Source organism: Lemur catta, chromosome 17, assembly GCF_020740605.2.
Source record: "Lemur catta isolate mLemCat1 chromosome 17, mLemCat1.pri, whole genome shotgun sequence".
NCBI lineage: Eukaryota > Metazoa > Chordata > Mammalia > Primates > Lemuridae > Lemur > Lemur catta.
Genome location: NC_059144.1, coordinates 4312276 through 4335232, shown reverse-complemented (window position 1 = coordinate 4335232; position 22957 = coordinate 4312276). Strand labels below are relative to the sequence as shown.

The 22957-nt window shown below is 39.3% G+C and overlaps 1 protein-coding gene across 1 annotated transcript in view; it reads left to right on the top strand.

Annotated features, from left to right (window-relative positions):
- AFAP1 (actin filament associated protein 1) overlaps window positions 1–22957 on the top strand; it is a 173978-nt gene that overhangs the window by 53479 nt on the left and 97542 nt on the right. Inside the window, exons 2-3 of the mRNA XM_045528283.1 lie at window positions 19417–19545; window positions 22311–22408. Coding sequence (XP_045384239.1) covers window positions 19419–19545; window positions 22311–22408 — 225 coding nt within the window. The 5' untranslated portion in view covers window positions 19417–19418. The remainder of the gene's footprint in view (window positions 1–19416; window positions 19546–22310; window positions 22409–22957) is intronic.

Sequence of the window (22957 nt, the reverse complement as noted above, 5' to 3'; positions counted from 1 at the left end):
GCAATGTGGAAGGTGATGAGTTTATAAGGACATTGGAGCCTGATTGATAAGGGTTTTTGCTACTGTACAAAGTTAAAAATTTATCCAGATGGGTGCTTGGGAATCCTCATGTGTTTATGAGCTGGAGGAAGCAGCCATTTTTTTGGCATTTATTTTATTTTTAAAAATTGTGGTAAATATGCAATGAAATATTTACCATTTTAACCATTTTAAGTGTTCAGTTCAATAGCATTAAGTACGTTCACATTGTTCTGTAGCCATCACTACCATCCATCTCTAGAATTCTTTCATTTTCCCAGACTGAAGTTGTGTCCCAGTGAAACACTAACTCCTCCAGACCCTGGCAGTCCCTGGCACCACCATTCTACTTTCTGTCCATATGATTTTGACTACTCTAGGGACCATCATGAGTGCAGTCACACAGGATTTGTCCTTTTGTGACTGTCTTATTTTACTCAGCATAAGGTCTTCAAGGTCATCCGTGTTATGGCATGTGTCAGGATGTTCTTCCTTTTTAAGGCTGAATGCTATTTCACCATATGTGTACACCACATTTTGTTTACCCATACACCTGTTGTTGGACACTTGGTATCCAACATTTGTCTCTGTGGAATGCAGAGCTATTCTGTCCGACCTCAGAGGTGAAGTGGGGTTTGAACAAGAAAAGGAATGGAATGCAGGCAGGGCCGTTCCTTGCTTTCATAGTTCTGGGAATATATGGCCACGTAATTTTGTGTCTTGAACTAGGAAAATTTTAAGAGTGAAAGAGGACTCTTAGAAATTATGCTGGAATAACAGGTGAAACCAGGATTGTCCTGGGCGAATCCAGAACATATGGTTACCCCAGTTATAGCTACATTTGTATCTGTTTCTCCCCATAGATTAGGAGGACTCATTAAAAAATGTATGTCCATTATTTTCTATAGATCTTTATGTAGAACTTAATAAAAGTTTGTTAGGTGAATAAATAATCTAGGAGTAGTGTGTGGAGTGTGATCTGGAAGGATTTCATATGCCTGAGACAGAGAAGCCATTTGGGAGATTGTTGTCAGTAGGACAAGAATCAGGTAAGATGTGTGAGGGCCTGGAGCTGCGGCATTCAAGTTTCTGCAAGTGACGTGATGTCATTCAAGTTTCTGCAAGTGATGTGATGTCATTCAAGTTTCTGCATGTGATGTAATGGCATTCAAGTTTCTGCAAGTGATGTGATGTCATTCAAGTTTCTGCAAGTGATGTGATGTCATTCAAGTTTCTGCAAGTGATGTGATGTCATTCAAGTTTCTGCATGTGATGTGATGTCATTCAAGTTTCTGCAAGTGATGTGATGTCATTCAAGTTTCTGCAAGTGATGTGATGTCGTTCAAGTTTCTGCATGTGATATGATGGCATTCAAGTTTCTGCATGTGATGTGATGGCATTCAAGTTTCTGCATGTGATGTAATATCGGGGATTTCAGAGTATGTAACTTGTAGCCCCAGCTCTTAGAGATCCTAATTTCAAAGGGAGCATGGCCTTTTTGAAATAAGCTCAGGACAGGGCTGCTCACATTATAACCACTGCCCCTTTGCTACAGAGCACGTGCCTGGTAGTCACACTGTGCTGGGAAACAGATGATAATCATTTTTAACATAGAAGGAGTTGATATAGATACATTTTTGTGAAATTGAATTTTCCGGAAGAGCCCTTAGGGACCTTTTTTTTTTTTTTTAAACCAGCTTCATTGAGATGTAATTGATGTACAGTATACTTCACATATTTAAAGAGCAAAATGTATGTGTTTTTACATATATGTACAGCTCTAGCACCATCCAGTTAAGACAGGAGCATGTCCATTCACCCCACAGTCCCCACTTCCTGCACCCGTCTCCTCCCCCTTTGTCCCCAGCCAGCTACAGACCAGCTTTCTCTCACTGTAGATTAGTTTGTACTTTCTACAATTTAGTATACATGGAATATATGATATCCATAGTCTTTTTGTCTGGCTCAGCCTTTTTTTTTTTTTTTTTAAGTAAGAAAAATTTTTTTCATTGTTACCCACAGGAAGCCTTTTTAGACATTATTTTCTTAACCACCCCCCATGAAATTTTAATATGACAGATATAGTGTATATCTGATACTGTATGTATACCTCTGCTTTATATAGAGAAACAGTAAGATTGTTTTTGATCCACCAACACCAGTTTTCTTCCTCCTTGGGGAGTTATTGTCCTGTTGGGAATGCAAGGGTAAATATGTAGTAGTGGAATTGTGTGTCCTATGATAAGGGTAGGTTTAACTCCTTAAGAAATGGTCAAACTGTTCTCCAAAGTAGTTGTATCATTTTACATTTCTATCAGTAGTGTATCAGCTTAGTAGTTCCTCTGCATCCTAGCCAACACGTGCTAGGGATGGTCAGTTTTTTTAATGTTAGCTATTTAATGGGTATATAGTGACATCTCATTGTAGTTTTAATTTGCTAACAAATGATGGTGAGCCTCTTTTCATGTACTTATCTGTCACTCATACGTCTTTTTTAGTGAAGTGTCTGTTCAGATTTTATGCCCATATGAAAAAATTGAGTTGTCTTAGTATTGATGTGAATGAAGTTTCTGAAAATATGTGTTCTGAATGCGAGTGTTTGTTGGATATATGTTTTGCAGATATTTTTCCCAATCTATGGCTGCCGTTTCATTTTTGGAAAAACATCTTTTGAAGAGCGAATGTTTTTAATTGTGATGGTCTAACTTATTGAAGTTTTCCTTTCATAGTTCTGCTTTTAGTATCTTATTTAAGAAGTCTTTACTGAACCCAAAGTCAGTTTTATAGTTTTAGCTTTTCATCTAGGTCTGTAATCTAATTCCAGTTAATTTTTATATACAGTGAGGTAAGGGTTGAGTTTGCTTTTTAAAAAAATATGTATTTTTTTATTCAGTAGTTCCAGCACCATTTTTTGAAAAGGTTATCTATCCTTTCCCATTGAACTACTTTGGCGGCTCTGTTAATTCAACACCCATATGTGTATGAATCCATTCTATGGACTGGAAGACTTTTTCTTAAAGGTAGATTATAAATATTTTAGGTTCCTAGGCCATAAGGTTTCTGTTGTAATTTCTCAACTCTGCTATTATACTTTTGAAGCAGCCATAGACAATATTTAAATAAGTGGGTGTAGCTGTGTTTTAATAAAACTTTATTTATAAAACTGGGTGGCTGGTCTATTCCCAGACTCTCTATTCTATTCCAATATCTAGCTTTGTGCAATACCACAGTGTTGTTATTACCATTGGCTTACAATAAATTTTGAAAACAGGTAATACAAGTCTTTTAACTTTTTTCTTTTATTAAGTTGTTTTGACTGTCTCAGCTTCTTTGCATTTCCATATAAATTTTAGAATCAGCCTGTCAATGTCTATAGAAATGTCTGCTGGGATTTTGGTTGGGATTATGTTGAATTTATATATTATTATCGTAACAGTATTGATTCTTCTGATCCATAAACACAGGATCTCTCTCCATTTATTTAGGTCATTTCAAATTTCTCTCCACAGTGTTTTGTGGTTTTCAGTGTGCAGGTCTTGCTCACGTTTTGTCAAATTGATCCTGAAGTATTTCATATTTTTTGATGCTATTGTTAGAGTAAGAGACTAGGAGACAGGGATGAGAACAGATGCAGGGGCTTGGAGATCAGGTGCAAGTGTTAAAATAAACAACTCTTAAGCAAAAGCTAACTAGAGGGGCTGACAACTGCAGGCAAGAACCAGCTTCAACCATCTTGTCAGCTTTCTCTACCATCTTACATGAACTTTGGCTAATTAACAATACAATATCATTTACATTGTGGTTTTAAAATTTCTCTGCTCTTAAAATCACCATGACAGTTCCGAGATAACCATATAGAGTGTGAAAATGAGAGGGAGCCTAATTCTAGAAATTACCACCCAAATTCTTAGCAAAAGCAAACCCCGTGGCCTTGAATATTCCTCTCCTCAATTAGTAAGATTATGAAAGATCTAAAACCACATCTTCCCAGTTCAGCTGCTCTTTTCAAGCCTGCTGTCCTCTCTGAGAGTGCACTTTCACTTTCAACAAAGCTTTCACTTGCTTGGCTTACGTGTCCTGAAATTCTTTTCCTTGCTGAACACCAAGAACTTGGAAAAACCTCCAATTGGATACTGGTAACATTGTTATAAATAGTATTTTAAAACTTCAGTTTCTTATTGTTCACTGAAAGTATGTAGAAACACTCTTGGTTTTTTGTATTGACTTTGTGTGGTAAGAGCAGAGCAGACATGGTATTGTTCTCAATCCTAGGGTGAAAACATTCATATAAAGTCTGATAGAGTATGAAAAACTTTTGTTTTTTTGCAGATGACTTTTATTAGCTTAAAGACATTCCCACTTTATTCCTCATTTTCTTAAAGTTTTTTTTTCCAACCATGAATTGATATTGGCCTTTATCAAAAACTTTTTCTACCTCCATTGAAGTGGTCATATAATTTTTCTTTTATAGTCTGTTAATATGGTGAATTATACTTATTGATTTTCTAATGTTAAACCAACCTTGAATTCCAAGGTTAAATCCCATTTGGTCTTAATGTGTTATCCTTTTTGGATATTGTTCAATTTGCTAAAAATGTTATTAATAATTTTTGTGTCTATGTTCATGAGGTATATTGGCTTGTTTTAGTTCTGTGTAATGTCTTTTTCCAAGTTATTTGTTGGCCCTACTGTATAATTTTCTGTAAGAATTTATGGAGAATTGGCTAATCCCTGAAATGTTTGATAAAATTCACTAGTGAAGCCATCTGTGCCTGTAATTTTCTTAAATGTAGAGCTATCCAGATTGTCAGTTTCTTCTAGTCTCTAAATTGTTTAATTCATGGGCATACAATTGTTCATAATATTCCCTTATGTCCTGTTAATGTCTGTTGCCTGTGTGCGCATGTCCCCTTTCTCATTCTGGATCCTGGTAAGAGGAGGAATTCAGGATATATTGGTGAGTAGCTTTCTAGCCACACATTCAGGACAGATGGAAACTGGTCACTACACTATTTATAAAAGAAGGAGTGAGGAGCAGTGCTGGGGAGGAAACAGCAGTTACCAGATTTTGTGATTTGGTACTAGGTGAATCATAATGTAAATCCTTTCTGCATTGTAAATAACTTTTCTAAAATAAATGATCATAATTTCATTTTTGAAAATCCAAATTTTTGTGTCAAAGCAAAGCATTATTGAAATTAATAATTGTTCTTTATGAAGTGAAAATAGTCTCACAATTAAATGAATTGTAGTATTGCTGAACCAAAGAATGACAAAATGTTACTTTGTATCTAAGAAAATACTAAAATCATGTGTTGCTCCATAAGTTTATGTGCATACATGACTATTCTGAATAAGTTTGCAGTGCTAGTAGTGCCGATCCTTAAAATAGAAATATACAAATGATTTAAAGCCTCATAAATGCTCATTGCAAATGGTTACATCATTATCCTATTTTTGCTTCAATTGATTTTACTTTCATTTTGAATAGGGTTTGCAACATTACGTAGGTGATTTTGTTCCAATTTCTATTAACTTAATTGATTTGTAGGAGTAAAAAATCAGAGATTTTGAAAATTTGACATCAAATTGCTGGCTAGTTGTCTTTTGTCCATAGCACCCATCATAATTTCTGACCATTTTTATTTACTTGTGTACTATGTTTGTCTCTCTAACTAGAACGTAAGAGATTGTGTTTGTTTTGCTTATCATTGTGTATCTCACACTTAGATGCCCAAATATTTGTACAGTAAGTTTACTGTTGTTTTTAGTAAATGTTCAAAATATCTTATAATAAACAGCATAAATTTGCATTTCCCTTTTCCATCCTCCTGTTACTGTCATTCTTTGTCTTCTCTAGATGATTGTGCCTTTTCTTTCTCCAATTTCTCACTGCATGGGTTCATATTTAATGCTGCTTCTGAAATTATCTTTTCAAAAATGAAGATCCAGAATGCCACTTTTTAAAAAAATGTTTTGTGACTCTCCCTTTCCTAGAATAATTGTTCTGTGAGTCCAGATGTATGTCTGCTTCTCTAGATTAGGAACCCGTGAATGTCAGGGATTGTGTCTCATTTGTCTTTAATATTTGAGTATGTCTTGAACATAGTGTTTAACACCTTATTATTGAATTAAATTGACCTGATGTAAATGGAATGGAAATGCTGTTCCTTTGGTATCATATTTAAAACTTTTGTTAGTGACCAGCTTCATTTATGTTAGTAATCTCCTCCCAATTTAGGAATCAGGAAATCTGATTCCTGCAGTGTTGTCAGGTTACGTATAAAATTAAGATTAATTTAAAAAAAGTTCAGATCTACATACTGCCTTTTTTTTTTCCTACAAAGCAATAGAAGGCTATTTTCTATTAGGGCTTGCATCATCCATCCATGAATTAATATGACTTTTAAGAACCATAATCATTTCCTGAAAGAATGTGTTCTGTGGATTTTTACACCAGTTCCTTCAGGGACTCCTTGCTGGCTCTAAATAATTCAGCAAGGAAGATTCTCAGGTCACAAACTTTTCTTTGGGATATTGTTAAATCTTTTAAAGATTCAGCTTTCGAGTCAGTGCTGAAACTGAGCAGTGATGGTCATAGAGTCTGTCCAGACACCTGAGAGTGTTCAGCACAGACCTTATTTGATTTTTCCTTTCACATTCAAACTAAGCTGATGTTGATTGAGCATCCCAAAGTCACAGGCTTTTATTCATAGCAGTTCTTGGATCCTCACAGCAGTCTTAACTAAGCACATAGCTATTTTTATTCCCACATTATAGATTAGGGAACTGAAAATCAAAGAAGTTTAGTGACTTGTATTCAAAGTCATCCAGTCATTCAAGTAACGGTCATCTCGATTTTTAAAGAATTTCAGATGGAGTCCAGCTGAGGGAAACTTTCCAACCAGACAGCACCTAAAGCTATGTTGCTTTTTCTGAGATTTCTTAGATCAGCCTTTGAGCAGCCCATTTAGATTATCTGCAGAGGCCTGTGGAAATATTTGGAAGAGTCTGCAAGAAGAGTCTGAGCTGTAACCCTATAAGGGAAAATATGCAAGTGCCTTGCTTGGGTATCGGCTGCTGTGCTTCAGTGCCACCAAGTTCTGCATCCCTTAGGAACACGTCTACGTATTGTCATACAGGGAAGGGCCCTGACCAGGTGGCGATTAACTTGCCTGAGAAAATGTCCTTGTCAGGATTAGTCTTTAGTCACTTTTCGCGTGTATGTTCTAAGAATATTACAAAAGACATAGTAACTAGCGGGGGACAACATGTGGTATTTTTCTCTGCAGTTTTCTCTTTAAAATAAATCTCAGGGATTTTGACTATTATGTAGCACTAGAAACAGAAATGTGGATTAATTCACCAAACATATATTGAGTGCCATGTTCTTGCTTCCACATCAGGGGTGCACTGGACATTCCAAGTAGAGAGGGATCAAACAGTACTTGTCCTCAGACTGACCACTGGCTAGTGGAGGGGATAGACAAATCAGTCCACCGTTACAATGTTGCAGGAGAAATGTGACAATGGTATGCCAGAGGTGGTGATAACCTGGCTGAGTCTTACAGAATACAGCCGTGAGGGGTAGCCACGTAAAAGTGGGTATGATAGTGGTGTGTGTGTTAGGGATGAGACAGCTGCACAGGACTGAGCACACTGGGCAGAGAGAAGGAGCAGCGTGTGGAAAGGCCAGTGGCTTGGGCACTCGTGGTATATGAGGGAAACTGAGTTGTTCAGAAGAGCTGAAGTGTGAAGCACAAGCAGGTGTGGAAAGAGATGAGTCTGGAAAAATAAGCAGAGTCTAAGTTAGTTAGGATCCTGATATAAGGTCCAGAGAAGTCATTGAAAAGAAGAACAGAGGGGACGAGGGCAGTTGACCAAAAAGCAGGTAGGCCTTGCGGCCTAGCCATCGTTCAGAAACTGTTTCTTCACTGGAGCCTCCGATCTGGCACAGTAGTCCCAAGTGAGAGGGATGAGATGGGCTTTTATGAAACCAATTCTCTAGTGTCTTCCCTTTGTTTGAGAAAGGTCTAACCATCTCCCAGCCCCAGTCAGCATAAGCAGCAGATGCCTGGCAGGCCAGAAGTTTGGGGGATGCACTCCACGTATGAGTTCCACGTTAGACAGGGGTGGAGGGCACGTGTCTGTAGTTCTTATTCCTTATTCTCCAGGAGCTGGGACTTTATTTTTATGCAATCTCATTGGTCAGTCTTTCCTTTTTACATCTGATTTTGAGTCATTTTAGAAAATCTTTTTTCACACTGAGGTTATAAAGGGATTCATCTACTATTTCTTCTAGGATGTGAGTAGCTTTACTTTTTATATTTAGATTCTCAAATATCTTTGGAGTTTTTTTCTGGTGTATGTAAGGTAACTATTCAATTTCATCTTTTTTTTTTTTTTTTTTCCAAGTTACCAGTTGTCCTAACCTCAGTTATTAAGATGACCATGTTTTTATTGATTCAAGATGCTGCCTTTACCATATGTTTTATTTCCATGTGTATTTGAGTCCATTTTTAGACCTTGTATTCTGTTCTATTGATCTGACAGGGCATTTATGTGCCAGTATCAAATTACTTTAAGGATAGAACCTTTATATTATTTGTAAATAGATGACAGGGCTAGTCCCTCTTCACTGTTCTTAGACATCCCTGAATTCTTATTTTTCCATATGAACCTTAGAATCAATGTTTAGTTCCAGAAATAAAATAAAAGTTATTGGTATATTTATTGGGATTTCTTTAAATGTATTTGTTAACTTGGGGAGAATTGACGTCTTTTGATGTAAGTCATTTTATCCAAAGGCAAAGAGACACCTTGCCATTTGTTCAGGCTTCTTTGTCTTTCAGGAGTGTTTTAGTTTTCCTTACGTAAGTTTTGCACATTACTTGCTTAATTATTTAAAGTAATTTACTTTTTTATTGTTTTATAAATGGGATCTTGTCTTCTGTTACATCTTCTAGCTGTTTATTGCTTGGTATAAAATAAACATGCAAAAGGCTATAGTTTTCATATCTACTGTTTTACTAAAATTCTTATTATTTGTTTTAGTTTTATTATTGATTCTTTTGGGTTTTCCAGGTATACTTTCACATCAGCTACAAATAGAAATAATTTTTTTTTCATTCTTATGTTTGTAATTGCTTTCTCTTTTCTAATTGTGTTGGGTAATACTTCCAATATGACGTTAAAGGTAGTAGAGGAAATAGGCCTTCTTATCTTGGTTTGGACCTTACTGGGAATCCTTGAAGTGTTTCCTTATTAAATAAAATGCCATTTTGTATGTGTTTTTAATCTTAGTACATGTTAAGTACCTATCAATTCTAATTTTATTGACTTATTAAAAAGTCAGGAATGTGAATTGAATTTTGTTGAAGGCCTTTTCATGATCTATGGAGGAAATTACCTTATCTTCTCATTAGATATATTAATGGTGAATATATTAGTAGATTTTCTTTTTTTTTTTTTTGAGACAGAGTCTCGCTCTGTTGCCCTGGCTAGAGTGCCATGGCATCAGCTTAGATCATAGCAACCTCAAACTCCTGGGCTCAAGCAATCCTCCTGCCTCAGCCTCCCAAGTAGCTGGGACTACAGGCATGTGACACCATGCCCAGCTAATTTTTTCTACTTTTAGTAGAGGTGGGGTCTCACTCTTGCACAGGCTGGTCTCCAACTCCTGAGTTCAAGGGATCCTCCTGCCTTGGCCTCCCAGAGTGCTAGGATTACAGGCGTGAGCCACCATGCCTGTTGTATTAGATTTTCTAATGTTGGATCACCTTTGCATTCCTGGGATAAATCTCATTTGATAATGCTATGGTATTAATGTATCACATTGGTTTTTGTTTGCTAATATTTTATTAAGGATTTTTACAGTAATAAAATTGGTCTTTGGTTTTGTTTTTCATGCTCTCTCTATCAGCTTTACAAATCACTTGTGTACTTCAAAAAAAGAAAGAATTTGGCTATTTCTGTATATTTTTATTCTCTGGAGTAATTTATACAATAGCCTTAGTGTTTGAGATTTGGTAGAATTCCCCTGTAAAACTATCTGGGTTTGGTACTTTTTTTGTGAGGGTAATTCTTTGACAAATTACTCTGTTTCTTCTATGGAAATTTAGTAAATTGTATTTTTTAATGAAATTATTTCACCCAGTTTCAAATGTATTTACATAGAATTGCACAGACTTTTCATAACGTTTCTTATTAGGGGGCAGAGTATTCAAGGACTTCATAGTTTTAGAAGATAAGCAGTATGTGGGTAGTGTTCATTTTCTGCGTTCAGCTGTCCCAAGTCTTAAAGTGAAGTTCTATTACAATAGGATGAACATATGCTAGTAATAATGGTAATAGCTACCATTGATGACATGCTTGGCTCTGTGTACATTCTAGCTCATTTAATCCTCATTACAATGCTGAGATACATAGTAATCATCTGGTTTTAAGGATGAGATAATTGGGGGAATTACTCACTTACCCGGGGCCAGCCAACTAGGAAGGATAAGATGGGATTTGAATCTAGGTTCATGTGATGGCAAAGCCTGAGCTCTCTAAGGAGCATTGGAGGATGCGGGTGGCATGAGTGGAGTGCGTGGCATTGGGGATGGAGTGATCAGGGTCATCATGGCTGAGATGTGGGATGTGAGCTGTGCTCATTGGCAGGATCACAGATGTGGGCAGGAGTCGGGGGTGATCCTGTGTGGGGGAGGGAGGTAGGGAGGTTACAAGTGCAGACCTGTATGGGAAGGGTCTCAGATAAAAATATAAAGTAAATAAAAAGGCCACCAGCAATTGTCTTCGTAGTGCCAAGGCACTGGAATGTCATTCAGAATGCTGGTAATAATAGGTGTTCTACACATTATTGAAGTGCTGAGCCTAAGGGGAACACGGATGTGGCAGCCTCTGTGAAGTCCATCACCGATGACAAACTGAGTGACTTGAATCTGTGAAACATTCCTTGCTGTTCTGAAAAAGAAGCAGGACCTCATGGGCGGGTCATGCGGGTCATTGAGTCTTCTCAGAGCCAGCAGTAGCAGACATTTTTTCTTGTGTTTGTGGGATAGTTGGGTTATTATTTGTTCACAGAGTGAACTCTCGTACATCATGTGTGAAGAAGACAGTTCGATTAGAGCAAGGTTGCCCAGCTCTTTTTACCAAGTACTGTGTGACCTCAGTAGGTCGCTTTTTTCGCTCTGGGCCTCAGTTTCCTGGCTTGTGACATAAAGGCACTGGACTTCAGGTCTCTTCTAGTTTTCAAATCTGTGAAATCATTAATGTAAATAAAGAAAATTCCTTTAAAGTGGTTTTGTATACCACAAAGCATAACCCTTTCTTTTTATTTTGTTGAAATAAATTAACTCACTGCCCAGACTGAGCAGAGAGTTGCCTTAAATAGTAAAGAAGTTGATTACATAGGAAGCATGTTTGCTGTGTTGAATTCTTTGTCTCCTGGACTGTCTAGTCTTACTTGTTCTTTCCCTTTCTTACTTAGGACTATGGAAGACACTAATTGAATGAGAGAGAGCAGATTGGTTAGTCTAAAGAATCCCTTTTTAGGGAGAAGGTAGTTTTGCTTTTCCAGTGCATAAAATATATCCAGAAATTTCTCTAAGTAATTCCCCTATTGCCTTGGGAATAAGAAATTCTATTGCCAGATCTTTTGTTTGGTGTGGGCATTTGAGTGGGGGGGGGAGTATTTTTCTGGAAGTTAGTGAGTTGCTTCTGTGTCCTTGACCTTAATCTGGGTTCAATGATTTTTCCATTGTGTCTAGAATAGGATAGCAGATGTCAGGGATAGGGTGGTGAATGGAGGAGGTGGTTCTAGATAGACATGTCCCCTCTCAGCTTGCCACCTTGGGCCAGTCACTTCACCTTTCTTAATCTTATTTCTGCTGCCTGTAATATCTCAAAGATAATGAGATTGTGAAGGTCAAATGAGGTAAAATACATAAAAGTATTTTGTGTATTAGAAAGTAACTAGTTATTCTGTATGCAAAAGCCCCTGGCTGGGATTTAGGGCTATACAAATGGAAGAGGTGAGCAGACTGTGCCTTTGATTAAGTCTCTTCCATTCTCTGAGAAGGGTCCATTTTTCATCAATAAGTTGTGAGACAGTTGGATGAATCTACAGCTGTTTTTCCAATTCAAAGATTCTGGTTTTTTTTTTTTTTTTTTGAGACAGGGTCTCACTTTGTTGCCCGGGCTAGAGTGAGTGCCGGGGCATCAGCCTAGCTCACAGCAACCTCAAACTCCTGGGCTTAAGCGATCCTACTGCCTCAGCCTCCCGAGTAGTTGGGACTACAGGTATGAGCTGCCATGCCCGGCTAATTTTTTCTATGTATATATTTTAGTTGGCCAGATAATTTCTTTCTATTTTTAGTAGAGACAGGGTCTCGCTCTTGCTCAGGCTGGTCTCGAACTCCTGAGCTCAAATGATCCACCCGCCTCGGCCTCCCAGAGTGCTAGGATTACAGACGTGAGCCACCATGCCCGGCCTGATTCTGTTTTTTAATATAAGAACTAATAGTAAAATAATGACTTTGAAGGATGTAATTGGGCAGGTAGCCCATTCTGTGTCATGGGAGATAGATTTACCTGAATGTAGCCTATGAGGATTGTAACCTAAGGGAATTAGCGTCTTTTCACTGTGAACAAAATTCAGAGTCAATGTTATGATGTTAAAAATAGTGGTATTAAAATCAAGACACCTGGTTCCGATTCTCATTCTGGCTCTTATTTTTAACTGAATGACCTTGGGCAATAATGTAACCTTTCTTAGTCCCAATTTCTTCATTTGTTAAAATGGTGAAGATAATGCCTATCTCAAAGGGTTACTGTGAAGATTGGCCATAATGTGTATAAAGCACTTAGCGTACTGCCTAGTACATGGTAGGTACTTAATGGTAGCTGGAATTATCTATGAAGCATCTGTAGGGAGCTTCAGAGGCCACAATACCTTATGGGGGAAAATAGGGAAGTCTATATTGTAAAGGCAGACCAGGCTGGACTAGCTGGAGGAATACAAGTGCACATGAGAGTTATACCTTGATCCAATGAGAGGAGAGCACCTGTGTCAGGCAGTGGAAGAGGTGGATGGTGGAGATAAGTCCCGGGTAGCAGAAGGAGAAGGCCACTCTGAGAATGCGTCTCTGGAGACCTGTCTGAATGCCCAGACCCCTGATGGATGGCCTGGCCTGTCTTCTAGAGAGCCTGGCGCACAGCTGCTGAGGAAGCAGTGGCTCCAGGGGGCCGGGGTGGGAGGGGGGAAACGTGTCGTGCTTCTCGTGCTCGCGGGAAGTCCTACAGGCTGGAGTAATATGATGCCACTCCCTGCTCAAGCATGCATATTTCAGGAGAGCTTTATTTACAGGGAAATCTACAGAGCACTTTTTGGTTATTACCCTTAGATCTCAAGGGAAAAGATATGTTTGTATGAAAAGTTTTAAATTGAAAATTGGTTGTAGGAACACCTCCTTCCTTACTTTCACTTGCTTTGGCGTTCAAGCGAGGTTTTGTGCCTCATGTTGAATGGCTGTGGGTGTTTGCGCACCTTCCTTCAACATGCATTTACTGGTATTTGGTTTATGTTGAACACTGTTAGGCACCGAAAGGAAAACAGCGATGGGCCGGAAGCTGTGCCTGCACACTAGGGCCTGGCGGGCCACTGGGGGAGCCCGACTGTGCGGTAAATAATCCAGTAAGCTATAAGGCACTGTGTAGATTGTGATGAAATTTATTACTCATTTCCTAATTTTTTGCAGGGCTGGTATTCTTAATTTTATTTGACCATTCTGTTGCCCTTTGTAAACACAGTGGGCCTAACAGCTCACCATGCTTGGGTGAGAAAACAATCCATGGAATTATTATGAATGGTCAAAGCGGGCTTTGGAGTCATGCCTGAGTTCAAATACTGTGCTACGTTCTAGCTGTATGACTATGAGCAAATTGTTAACTGGAGAGGCTTGGTGACCTTAGGCAGCCTCTCTGTGCCTCAGTTTCCTCACCTGCAAAATGGGAATGATAGAAATACCTACCTCCTAGTGTTGTTGTGACCAACAAATGAATTCATACGTGCTTAGAACAGTGCCTGGCACTAGTAATTGCCATCTAAGTGTTCACTTAAAGAGAAGGAACAAACAAAAACTTGGCATTGAGCTGCTTATTCCTCTACTATGTATGGGGATGATAGTGTCTTTGTGGCATTATTGTGGGAGTTAAATAAAGTATCATATGTAGATGCCCAGCACAATTCCTTTCATACATTAGCAGAAAATGTTAATTCTCTTACTTTATAAGTCATTCATTCAAAAGTACTTGTATGCTTTCTGTGTGGATTGTACTGCTAGGCTGCTGTAAGGTATTCAGAGGTACAAGTAAGATAAAACGTGCTCTTAACCATTGACTAGCTGTTTTGAGGAAAAAAACTCCTCCCAAACCCAAATACAGTCCCCTCAATATATGCAGGGGATTGTACCCCCCACCCCCATATGCCCCCATATACCCACCCCTGTCCATGCGCACTCAAGCCCACAGTCAGCCCTGTGGAACCAGTGTTTATGAAAACTCATTTCTCTGTCCATGTGGGTTTTGCATCTGGCAAACACTGTATTTTCAGTCTGCATTTGGTTGAAAAAACATCCTCATGTAAGTGGACACCCACATTTCAAACTCACGTTGTTCAAGGGTCAGCTGTAAACCTTAAGGTCACCAACTGTCCAGTTATAGTGCAGCTGCTAAAAGATGAATGAATTTTGGTAATTAAGGAAGACTTTAGTGAGGGGGAGCCAATTGGGATGTTTAATTAGAGAAGACTGGGAGAAAGGATTTGAGCTTAAGTGTTTGAAAGGACTGTCAAGTGTAAAATGTGGTTTATTTAGTCTGTGAAGATCGCAAAGAGGAGGTACTTTTCTAACAATTTTTCTAACTCTGATATTGGGATGTTTTGCATTCTGAGATGCTAAAAGCTGTGTTTTGTGAATCTTTTGGGTGCAATTTTAGGTGACTAGAAAACTACACAGTTTAGCGTAATTAAAAAAAATGAATTGAAAATTTATTAGAAGGATACAAATATTTCATGGAATTCAAGTGCAGGCCAGTTTCGCAAGTAACTAAAAGTAGGAACAGGAAAGTCTCAGGAATCTAGTTATTGTCTGTCAGATGCTTCTTCTCTCATGTGGTTTCCTGCCTCTGAGTGTATCAACTTCATTCTTTTCCCTCTTTCTTCCGCTGGCTTCTATCTTTGGCACCTGTGCACTTGATCTTGGCAGCTTTGTAGTTGCTGCGCTTCCATATCTTCCATTCAAGAGACCGTTCCAACTGACTCATGTTTCTTGGTCCCCAGGCACGAGATACAGGGGATCTGATTGACCAGCTAGGGGTAGGGAGGTCCAGTTAATGATTACCTCATGGTGGGAGGTGGTGTGCAGGGCCTTGTAGCGTAGAGATGGCTGCGAGGGTCCACCCTTGGGGTTGAGGGCGCTGCTGTCTCATGTGAGGAGTGTGGGCTGAGCAGATACCCCAGCAAGGGTTACCACAGGCTCCCAGGCTCTGGGGGTTGGTAAAGTCCTCAGTGGGGGGACTGTAAAGGTAGGTCAGGTTTTAGCTGAGGAGTTAGGTGTGTTCTTTGTTCCTCTTCAGATATTTTGATGCTGTTAGGTAGAACCCAAGTGAAATCCCTTTTTTATTGTGGTAAACTATGCATACCATAAATTTACCATTTTAACTCTTTTTGAGTATCAAATTTAGTGTCATTAGGCATATTCACATTGTTGTGCAATGCTCATTATCCATTTCCAGAACATTGTCATCATTCCAAATGGTAGCTCTGAATGCATTGAACCCCATGTTCTCCCTCCACCCAGCACCTGGTAACCACTGTTCTAATTTCTGTCTCCATGAATTTTGACTAGTTTAAGGACCTCACATGAGTGAACCATACAGTATTTGCCCTTTTGTGTCTGGCTTATTTCACATATCATAATGTTTTTAAGATTTATCCGTGTTGTAGCATGTATCACTCCTTTTTATGACTAAATCATATTCTATTGTATACGACATTTTGTTTGACCATTCATTTGTCCAGGGAAATTTGGATTGTTTCTACTTTTGGGCTACTGTGAAGAATGCTATCAGCCCATTATTTTTAAAGTGTAAGTGAGATTGCTTTCCACTTAGAATCATCAAGAAATTTTTTTAATAATTAAAAGGACCTTAAAGCCTTTTCTCAGTTCAACTTCTTCATTTCATAGAGGAGAAACTTTCCCAATTAGGAAAAATGAATGGCCAGTGACATAGCCTGCCTATTTATGGCTCATTTGCCATTTCTCTGCCCACTTACCTAAAATTTATGAGAACTTTGGTAGTTATGAAGAGGTGGTCTCAGTCAGGATCTTTAATTCTGGAGGATGTTGTAGACTTATGGAATAGCAGATTTGGAAAGAATCCCATAGACCAGTAGTTCTGAAACTTTTTTGCTTAGATTTTTTTGTATGAATCATTTTCATTTTGCTTCCCTCAGTCAAGATGCATGACTTATATCACTGACAAAAGATAGGTGTTTGATGAATGAATGAAGAACTTAAAGTAATTGCATACATCAGTGGTTCTCAAACTTTTTGGTCTCAAAATATATTTTGAAGACCCCAAAGAGCTTTCATTTATGTGGTTATATTATCTGTAGATATTTATCATATGAGAATTTTAAACAGGCAAATTTTAAGATATTAATTCATTAAAAAATATCAGTAAGCTTGGTTGGGCAAGGTAGCTCACACCTATAATCCTACAAGTTTGGGAGGCTGAAGCACGAGGATTGCTTGAGGCCAGGAGTTGGAGGTTGCAGTGAGCTATGATGATACCACTGCAGTCTGTCCTGGGCAGCAGAGTGAGACTCTGTCTCAACCCCTGCTTCCCTGCCAAAACAAAAAACAAAACAAACCCAACGAACCTTAGTACACCCATTACATGTTAACATAAATAATATATATTTATGAAAAGTAACTATATTTACCAAAACAGGATAATTAGAAGAGTAGCGTTATTTTATATTTTTGTAAGTATCATTAGTATTTGGCTTAGTAGAAGATAGCTGATTCTCATATCCATTCCTTCCTTCAGATTGCGTGAGGAGGTGTTATGGTGGAAGTGCATGAAGAAAATGTGACCTCACAGAGATATGTATTTGGGAAAGAGAAGAGTTTTTCAGTAGCCTTTTCAGAAAACTGTAGATATTCTTCTTTGATACTATACCCCAACCCACCTGGCGAGTGGTAGTTTCTTAAAGGTTAGTTGTGAAGTAGAATTTGAAGCTGTACCATCCTCTTACATTAGAATATTTCAGTTTATTTTGCACTTTAGTTGGATCTTTTGCCCACATATGATTTTGTAACGTCATGGTTCACCGAGTTGTGCAGATCTTCCAAATTGCAACATATTACATTATGCAATAAGTTTCAAAATGTTACTTTTGTCAATGTTACTTCTGATCTCATTGGAGAAGTTTCTAAGTATTTGGAGGTTGTCAAGCTCTTACAGTGACAGATACAAGTTTTCAAAAATTCTCATTTTCACTTGGAAGATCAACTTTTATCACTGGCCACAAATGCTGTCAGTTGTTTAACTTGAAGTGGATAGCTCATTTGTTTTTGAGAAAGTCTGCCAAGTACTCAAGTCTAAATAATGGTAATTTGCCTGTCATTCCTTCTTTGAAGTGAAGGTGGTACTGAATGCAAAAAGTGGCTTCAGGTAGCTTGCAACTGAAACAATAGCACAAGTGATTTTTCTCTAGGCACTATTGTACTTTGTCAGTAGAAGTGCTTCATGCCTACTTCCCATGTCATCACATGGATGTTAAAAAGATGTGTCCTCAAGGGTTGAAGTTTAATAAAAGCAATGATTTTTTTACTGCTTCATCAAGAACACTCTTAAGTGAAACTGGCCTTTTTTTTTTTTTTTTTTTTTTACTGTGAGGGTATGGGGAAGAATGTAATGACCACTAAGATAGTTTGATCTCACTGCTTTGATTGGCTTTAAGATACTAGCAGTTTTACCCTCGCATTTGCACCATTAGTACAGAAAAAGGTGAATAAGGTATTACTATTATGAAAATAGTTTGGGCCTCATGGACTCCCTGAAAGGAGGAGTTCACATCCCTAGAGGTTCACATTATCATTTCTAAATTGCTGATATAAGCCAGTATTTCAGCCTTGTGGATATCAGAGGGAAAGTCTGCCATAGTCCTAGCAGGAAAAGATGTGGTAGAAGTCAGGACCTGCACTTACATTTTATATCCTCCTCGAGATCTGGCATCCTTTGTGATAACTGTATAAATGTTGTCAACAGAAAAGAAGCCAAACTCTGTAAAATAATTTTAAAGACATTTATTCTGAGCCAAATTTGAGGGCCATGGCCTGGAGCCATGCTCAGGAAGCCTTGAGCAAGTGGACTCGCTGTGGCTGGAGTACAGTTTGGTTTTATACATTTCAGGGAGACAGGGGTTACAGGTAAAGTCATAAATCAATACGTGGTTTGGCCCGAAAAGGTGAGCTATCTCGAAGGTGAGGGTTTATAGGAGGTTTATAGGGGGGGTTATAGGTGGGCTTAAAGATTCTTTGACTTGTAATTGGTTAAAGACATGAAGCTTTGTCTAAAGGCTTGGAATGTTTTAAGATAAGGAGGTATGTTAATCAGAGACAAGCCACCTGACATATATTTGTTGTGTAAATTGAGGACCTGCAGGTTTGTCTTGCATACCTTTAGGCCTGTTAATGGCTTACAAAGGATATCTCCAAGAAGGGAGGGGGGCATGATGAGGCATTTGACCTTCCTCCTTGTGGCCTGCTATTTAGTTTTAGGATATCCCCCTGGCCAAGAGGGAATCCATTCAGTCAGCTGTTGAGGGGTGGGGGTGAGAGGGAGCCTTAAGATTTTATTTTAGTTCACAGTGTGCTCACTGTCATCCTGGGGATGGAGCCAGCCCTACAAAAGCAGAGCTGGGTGTTGAGTTTCTGAAACCATGCCCTAGTGGTTATTTGAAAACCATTTGGCATTTTAAACTCCCTTCTCCTTCTAGACACTGAAATTTAATATCATGTAATTGTCACCCACTGATGATGTCAGGCCTTTGGGCTGTGACACCATCTGTTGGCAGCATGGCTTTGGAGCTTCTCCCAGTTGAATTTTGCTGCCACAAAGCAAAAGTGAAGGAGGAGTGCATTTGTTAAGAAGATGATATATACATCTTTTAATTGACCTGGTCTCAGCAAACTTGTTTTTTATGTTAGATACTATATTCAGCAATCAAGCTAAAAATGAAATACTTTGAGCAAAACTTAGCATTGGTCTTGTGACATTTGCAAATCAATGGGCCTAATAATGGCCTTCCTCTCTCTTTGTTTTCAGCAATGGAAGAGTTAATAGTTGAACTTCGCCTCTTTCTTGAACTCCTGGACCACGAATATCTAACCTCAACTGTCAGGGAGAAAAAGGCAGTAATAACCAACATTCTGCTGAGGATACAGTCCTCCAAAGGTGAGTCTCATTCAACCATCTGGTCATTCTTCTTCCAGCCTCTTTTGGCTTCCACACCATCTTTAATTCTACCATCTTTCTAAAACATTTTCATTTGTTCTTTAACTTAGGAACTTATTTATTCATCAAGTTTTCACTGAGGGCCTAGGCTTGTGCCAGGTACTGTGTTAGCCTCTAAGGAAGGTAAAGCCTTTAAGAAGCTAATAGAATTGTGAGTGTGTTGGGGTCCCCACGAGCACCCCGACATCCGGAGATTAACTAGAATGACTCAGAGAATTCGGCACATTGCTGCAGTCCATTTGTGCCTGGGATACATTACAGTGGTAGTGAGGATACAGGCCTGACTGCTGACCGGAAGGGAAGAGACCCAGGCAGAGTCTGTAAGAGCCTGTGTGTGGGCTTCCTTACGCTCTCTCCCTCCTGTGAGGGTAACATGGAGCATGCTCCATTCTCAGCAACAAAAATGCAGCCCCGTGTGTGACATTTCTGTCAGGGAAGCTCAACAGAAACTCAGTCCCTGAGGCTTTTACTTGGGGCTGGTCCTATAGTCACCCTCTGCCTAGCACGTGCCAGAATTCCAGACTGCCGGAAAAGCAGGTGTTCAGCAGGAACCACATTGTTCGCACAAACAGTACAGAAAAAGTAAACCAACCTTACCAATTGGGGAACGGCAGGGGGACTTCTGAAGTCCCAGTTCCCAGATGCCAGCCAATGGCCAGCCTTGCAAGCAGGCCACTGTGCACATGGCGGCCTCAGGCCTGCTCTGTTAACTCTTTCATGCTCAGCGGGTAAGACAGAAAAGCGGAATAGTGAGAGTGTCAAGGATCATGGAAGCGCTCATGGGCAGAGTCCAAACCAGGGTGGTGAGAGCTGAGAGTGGTGCAGGCTGAGAGGCAATTCTTGGAGGTTGTGATATCAGCATCTTGGAGGCTCTGTAGGAGATAGCTGGATGAGGTGTAGAGATTTTTCTTTTAAACATCTTTATTGAGAGAGAATTCACAGACCCTACACATCACCCATTTAAAGTGTAAAATTCATTGGTTTCTAGTAAATGAAGCCAGAGTATGACACAGTTATGTTTGCATTCTGGAGAGCTCATCTGGTCCGTCTGGAAGATGGGTCGAAGGGTTTGGTGGCAGATTGAATAGTGGTGGATCCCTGGGCAGATGGTGAGACCAGTCACTTGGGAAAGAAAGCAGGTTGAGGACTGTATTTTGGGGTCAATATGAAATGTTCATGTTTGTAATTTTGTTACTTCCTTTGCCTATGGTCAAAATCTAGGCTCCTTAGCCTGCCCTACAAGGCCCTTTTTAATATTAATATGTGGATGTGTGTTGTGTGGATTCCTGAGTCTAACTGGCTTTGTGTCCTGGCTCTGCCCATTACCAAATGTGTGACCTTGCGCTAGTTCTTTAATCTCTTCACACTTGATCTGTAAAAAAGTATTAAGTAGCATCTACCTAGTGGGATGTGAGGGTTGAATGAGATAAAATATTTCAAAACAGTGCCTGACACGTAGTATCACTCAAGAGCTATCAACCATTATTTTTTATAATTGCTTTTATTAAGCAGATCAGCTGTTATTCTTTGTGCTTCTTTTATTAGTAGAGGTTGTGTTACTTTGTAACCGCATCTCCTCTAGGTAGGAGGCAGTTTCTTTTCTGAGCGAGTGGTCCCACCATCTATACAGGCCTTCTCTCCCCTTCTGTCAGCTGTTGCAGACTCCTGGTCTGGGCACACACAGTGCTTGGCCCTGTGCCTGGTAGTGCTGTTTTCTTTCCCCAATTTCCCATCCTCTGTTCCTCTGCCTGGCGAGCTTGAGCCCTTGTGTCTCTGTGCTTCCTTCTGGATGTAGCTTCTGATATTTACCAATTCACGAATTTTTTTCTTCAGCTCTTGAATTTGCTTTAAACCCATCCACTGATTTTTTTTTTTTTATAATAGTAGAGTTTTCCTTTGTTCTTTTTTCCCCTCCTTTTCTTTTTTAATTGTTTGCCAAAATTCTCGTCTCCATTGCAGCCCCTGAAGTTCAGGCACTAGGTTTTTTCATATTTACATCCCTGGCCTCTAGCGTCATGCTATGCTTGACCCATTACAGGTGATCATTGTTAAGTGATTATTTTTATAAGTCTTTCCAAGTGACCTCTGGCATATGAACAGTGCTGTGCCCACTTTCAGACTTGTTCCTTCCTCTACTCTGTCTTTGCTGGCATAGTGCTCACCACATTTTCTAATAGTTAGTTGTGTATGTATCTGTCTTCCTGACTCTAACACCAGTGCTTTGAGGGGTACAACTTGTATCAGTCATTTCATCCATAAAGTATGTTTATCGCAGTAGCTACCTTTAAGAAAGAACTTAATAGAAATCTCTTGATTCCCAGGAACGTGTCTGCCCCGTTAGTGCACGGGTAAGTTCTGTCCTGAGTAGAAGTTCAGGTGGAGCAACTTGCCTTTGAGAGGCAGCGGGGCGCTGGGGAGAATGTAGGCTCTGGCGCCAGCTCCATCGCTTCCACCTGTTAATGTTTCAGTCTGTTCCTTACTCTTTTGTTTTTTGTTGTTTTTTTTTTTTAAATTTGAGCCATAGATTCTTAACCTGTAAAATGGAGAATAATAATACCTACCTTGCAGATTATCATAAAGAATTAGAGAAAATAAATATTTTCAAAAATATTTGACAAGGGGCTCAGAAAATAATGGTTCCTAGTACTGTCATCCTCATCTTCCTCATCCTCATCCAGGTCTGTGGTTTTGGTTAATACTTACAGGTTTTGAAGTGAAAGATCATGCTCAGAAGCAAGAAACCACCGGCAGCCTGCCAGCCCCTCCTCAGATGCCTCTGCCGGAGATCCCGCAGCCCTGGCTGGTGAGTTGAGGCCGCCTCCGGCCACCTCCGTCCATCTCCGCAATCGCTGGGGCACCGGTGAGCCCTGGGGCACATGATGGGGCAGATGCCTCACTTGCTCAAGGCACTCCTTTAAGTATGTTTCCAGGGCTGCAGAGCTGCTGGTTATAGCTAACTGGTAGACCCTAAGAGTAGCTTTCCCCTTAGGAAGCTGGTGTTTCCATGCAAACTGCTGGAGCCACAGGCCCATAGAAATCTGTTCTTAAGACAGATTAAGAAAAAAAGAAAATAAAACCAGAGGATTTAGCAGGCATAACAATGTTGGAAAAGCCTGAGAACTCAACCTTCTTTCTGAGCTAACACTGAATTTGAATACCTTATTCTAAAACTTTAATATTCATTGTGATGCTTCCCCTGGGGTTAAATAACTATTTTTTTTCCAAGAGAGAAAAATATGTACCTATTCCAGAAATGTGCATTTTATTTGATATTATGCATTCAAATTGAAGTGTTTTTTTTTTTTGTCATTTTGTTCAATCTGGAGATACTTACTTATGCAATTTTTCATGT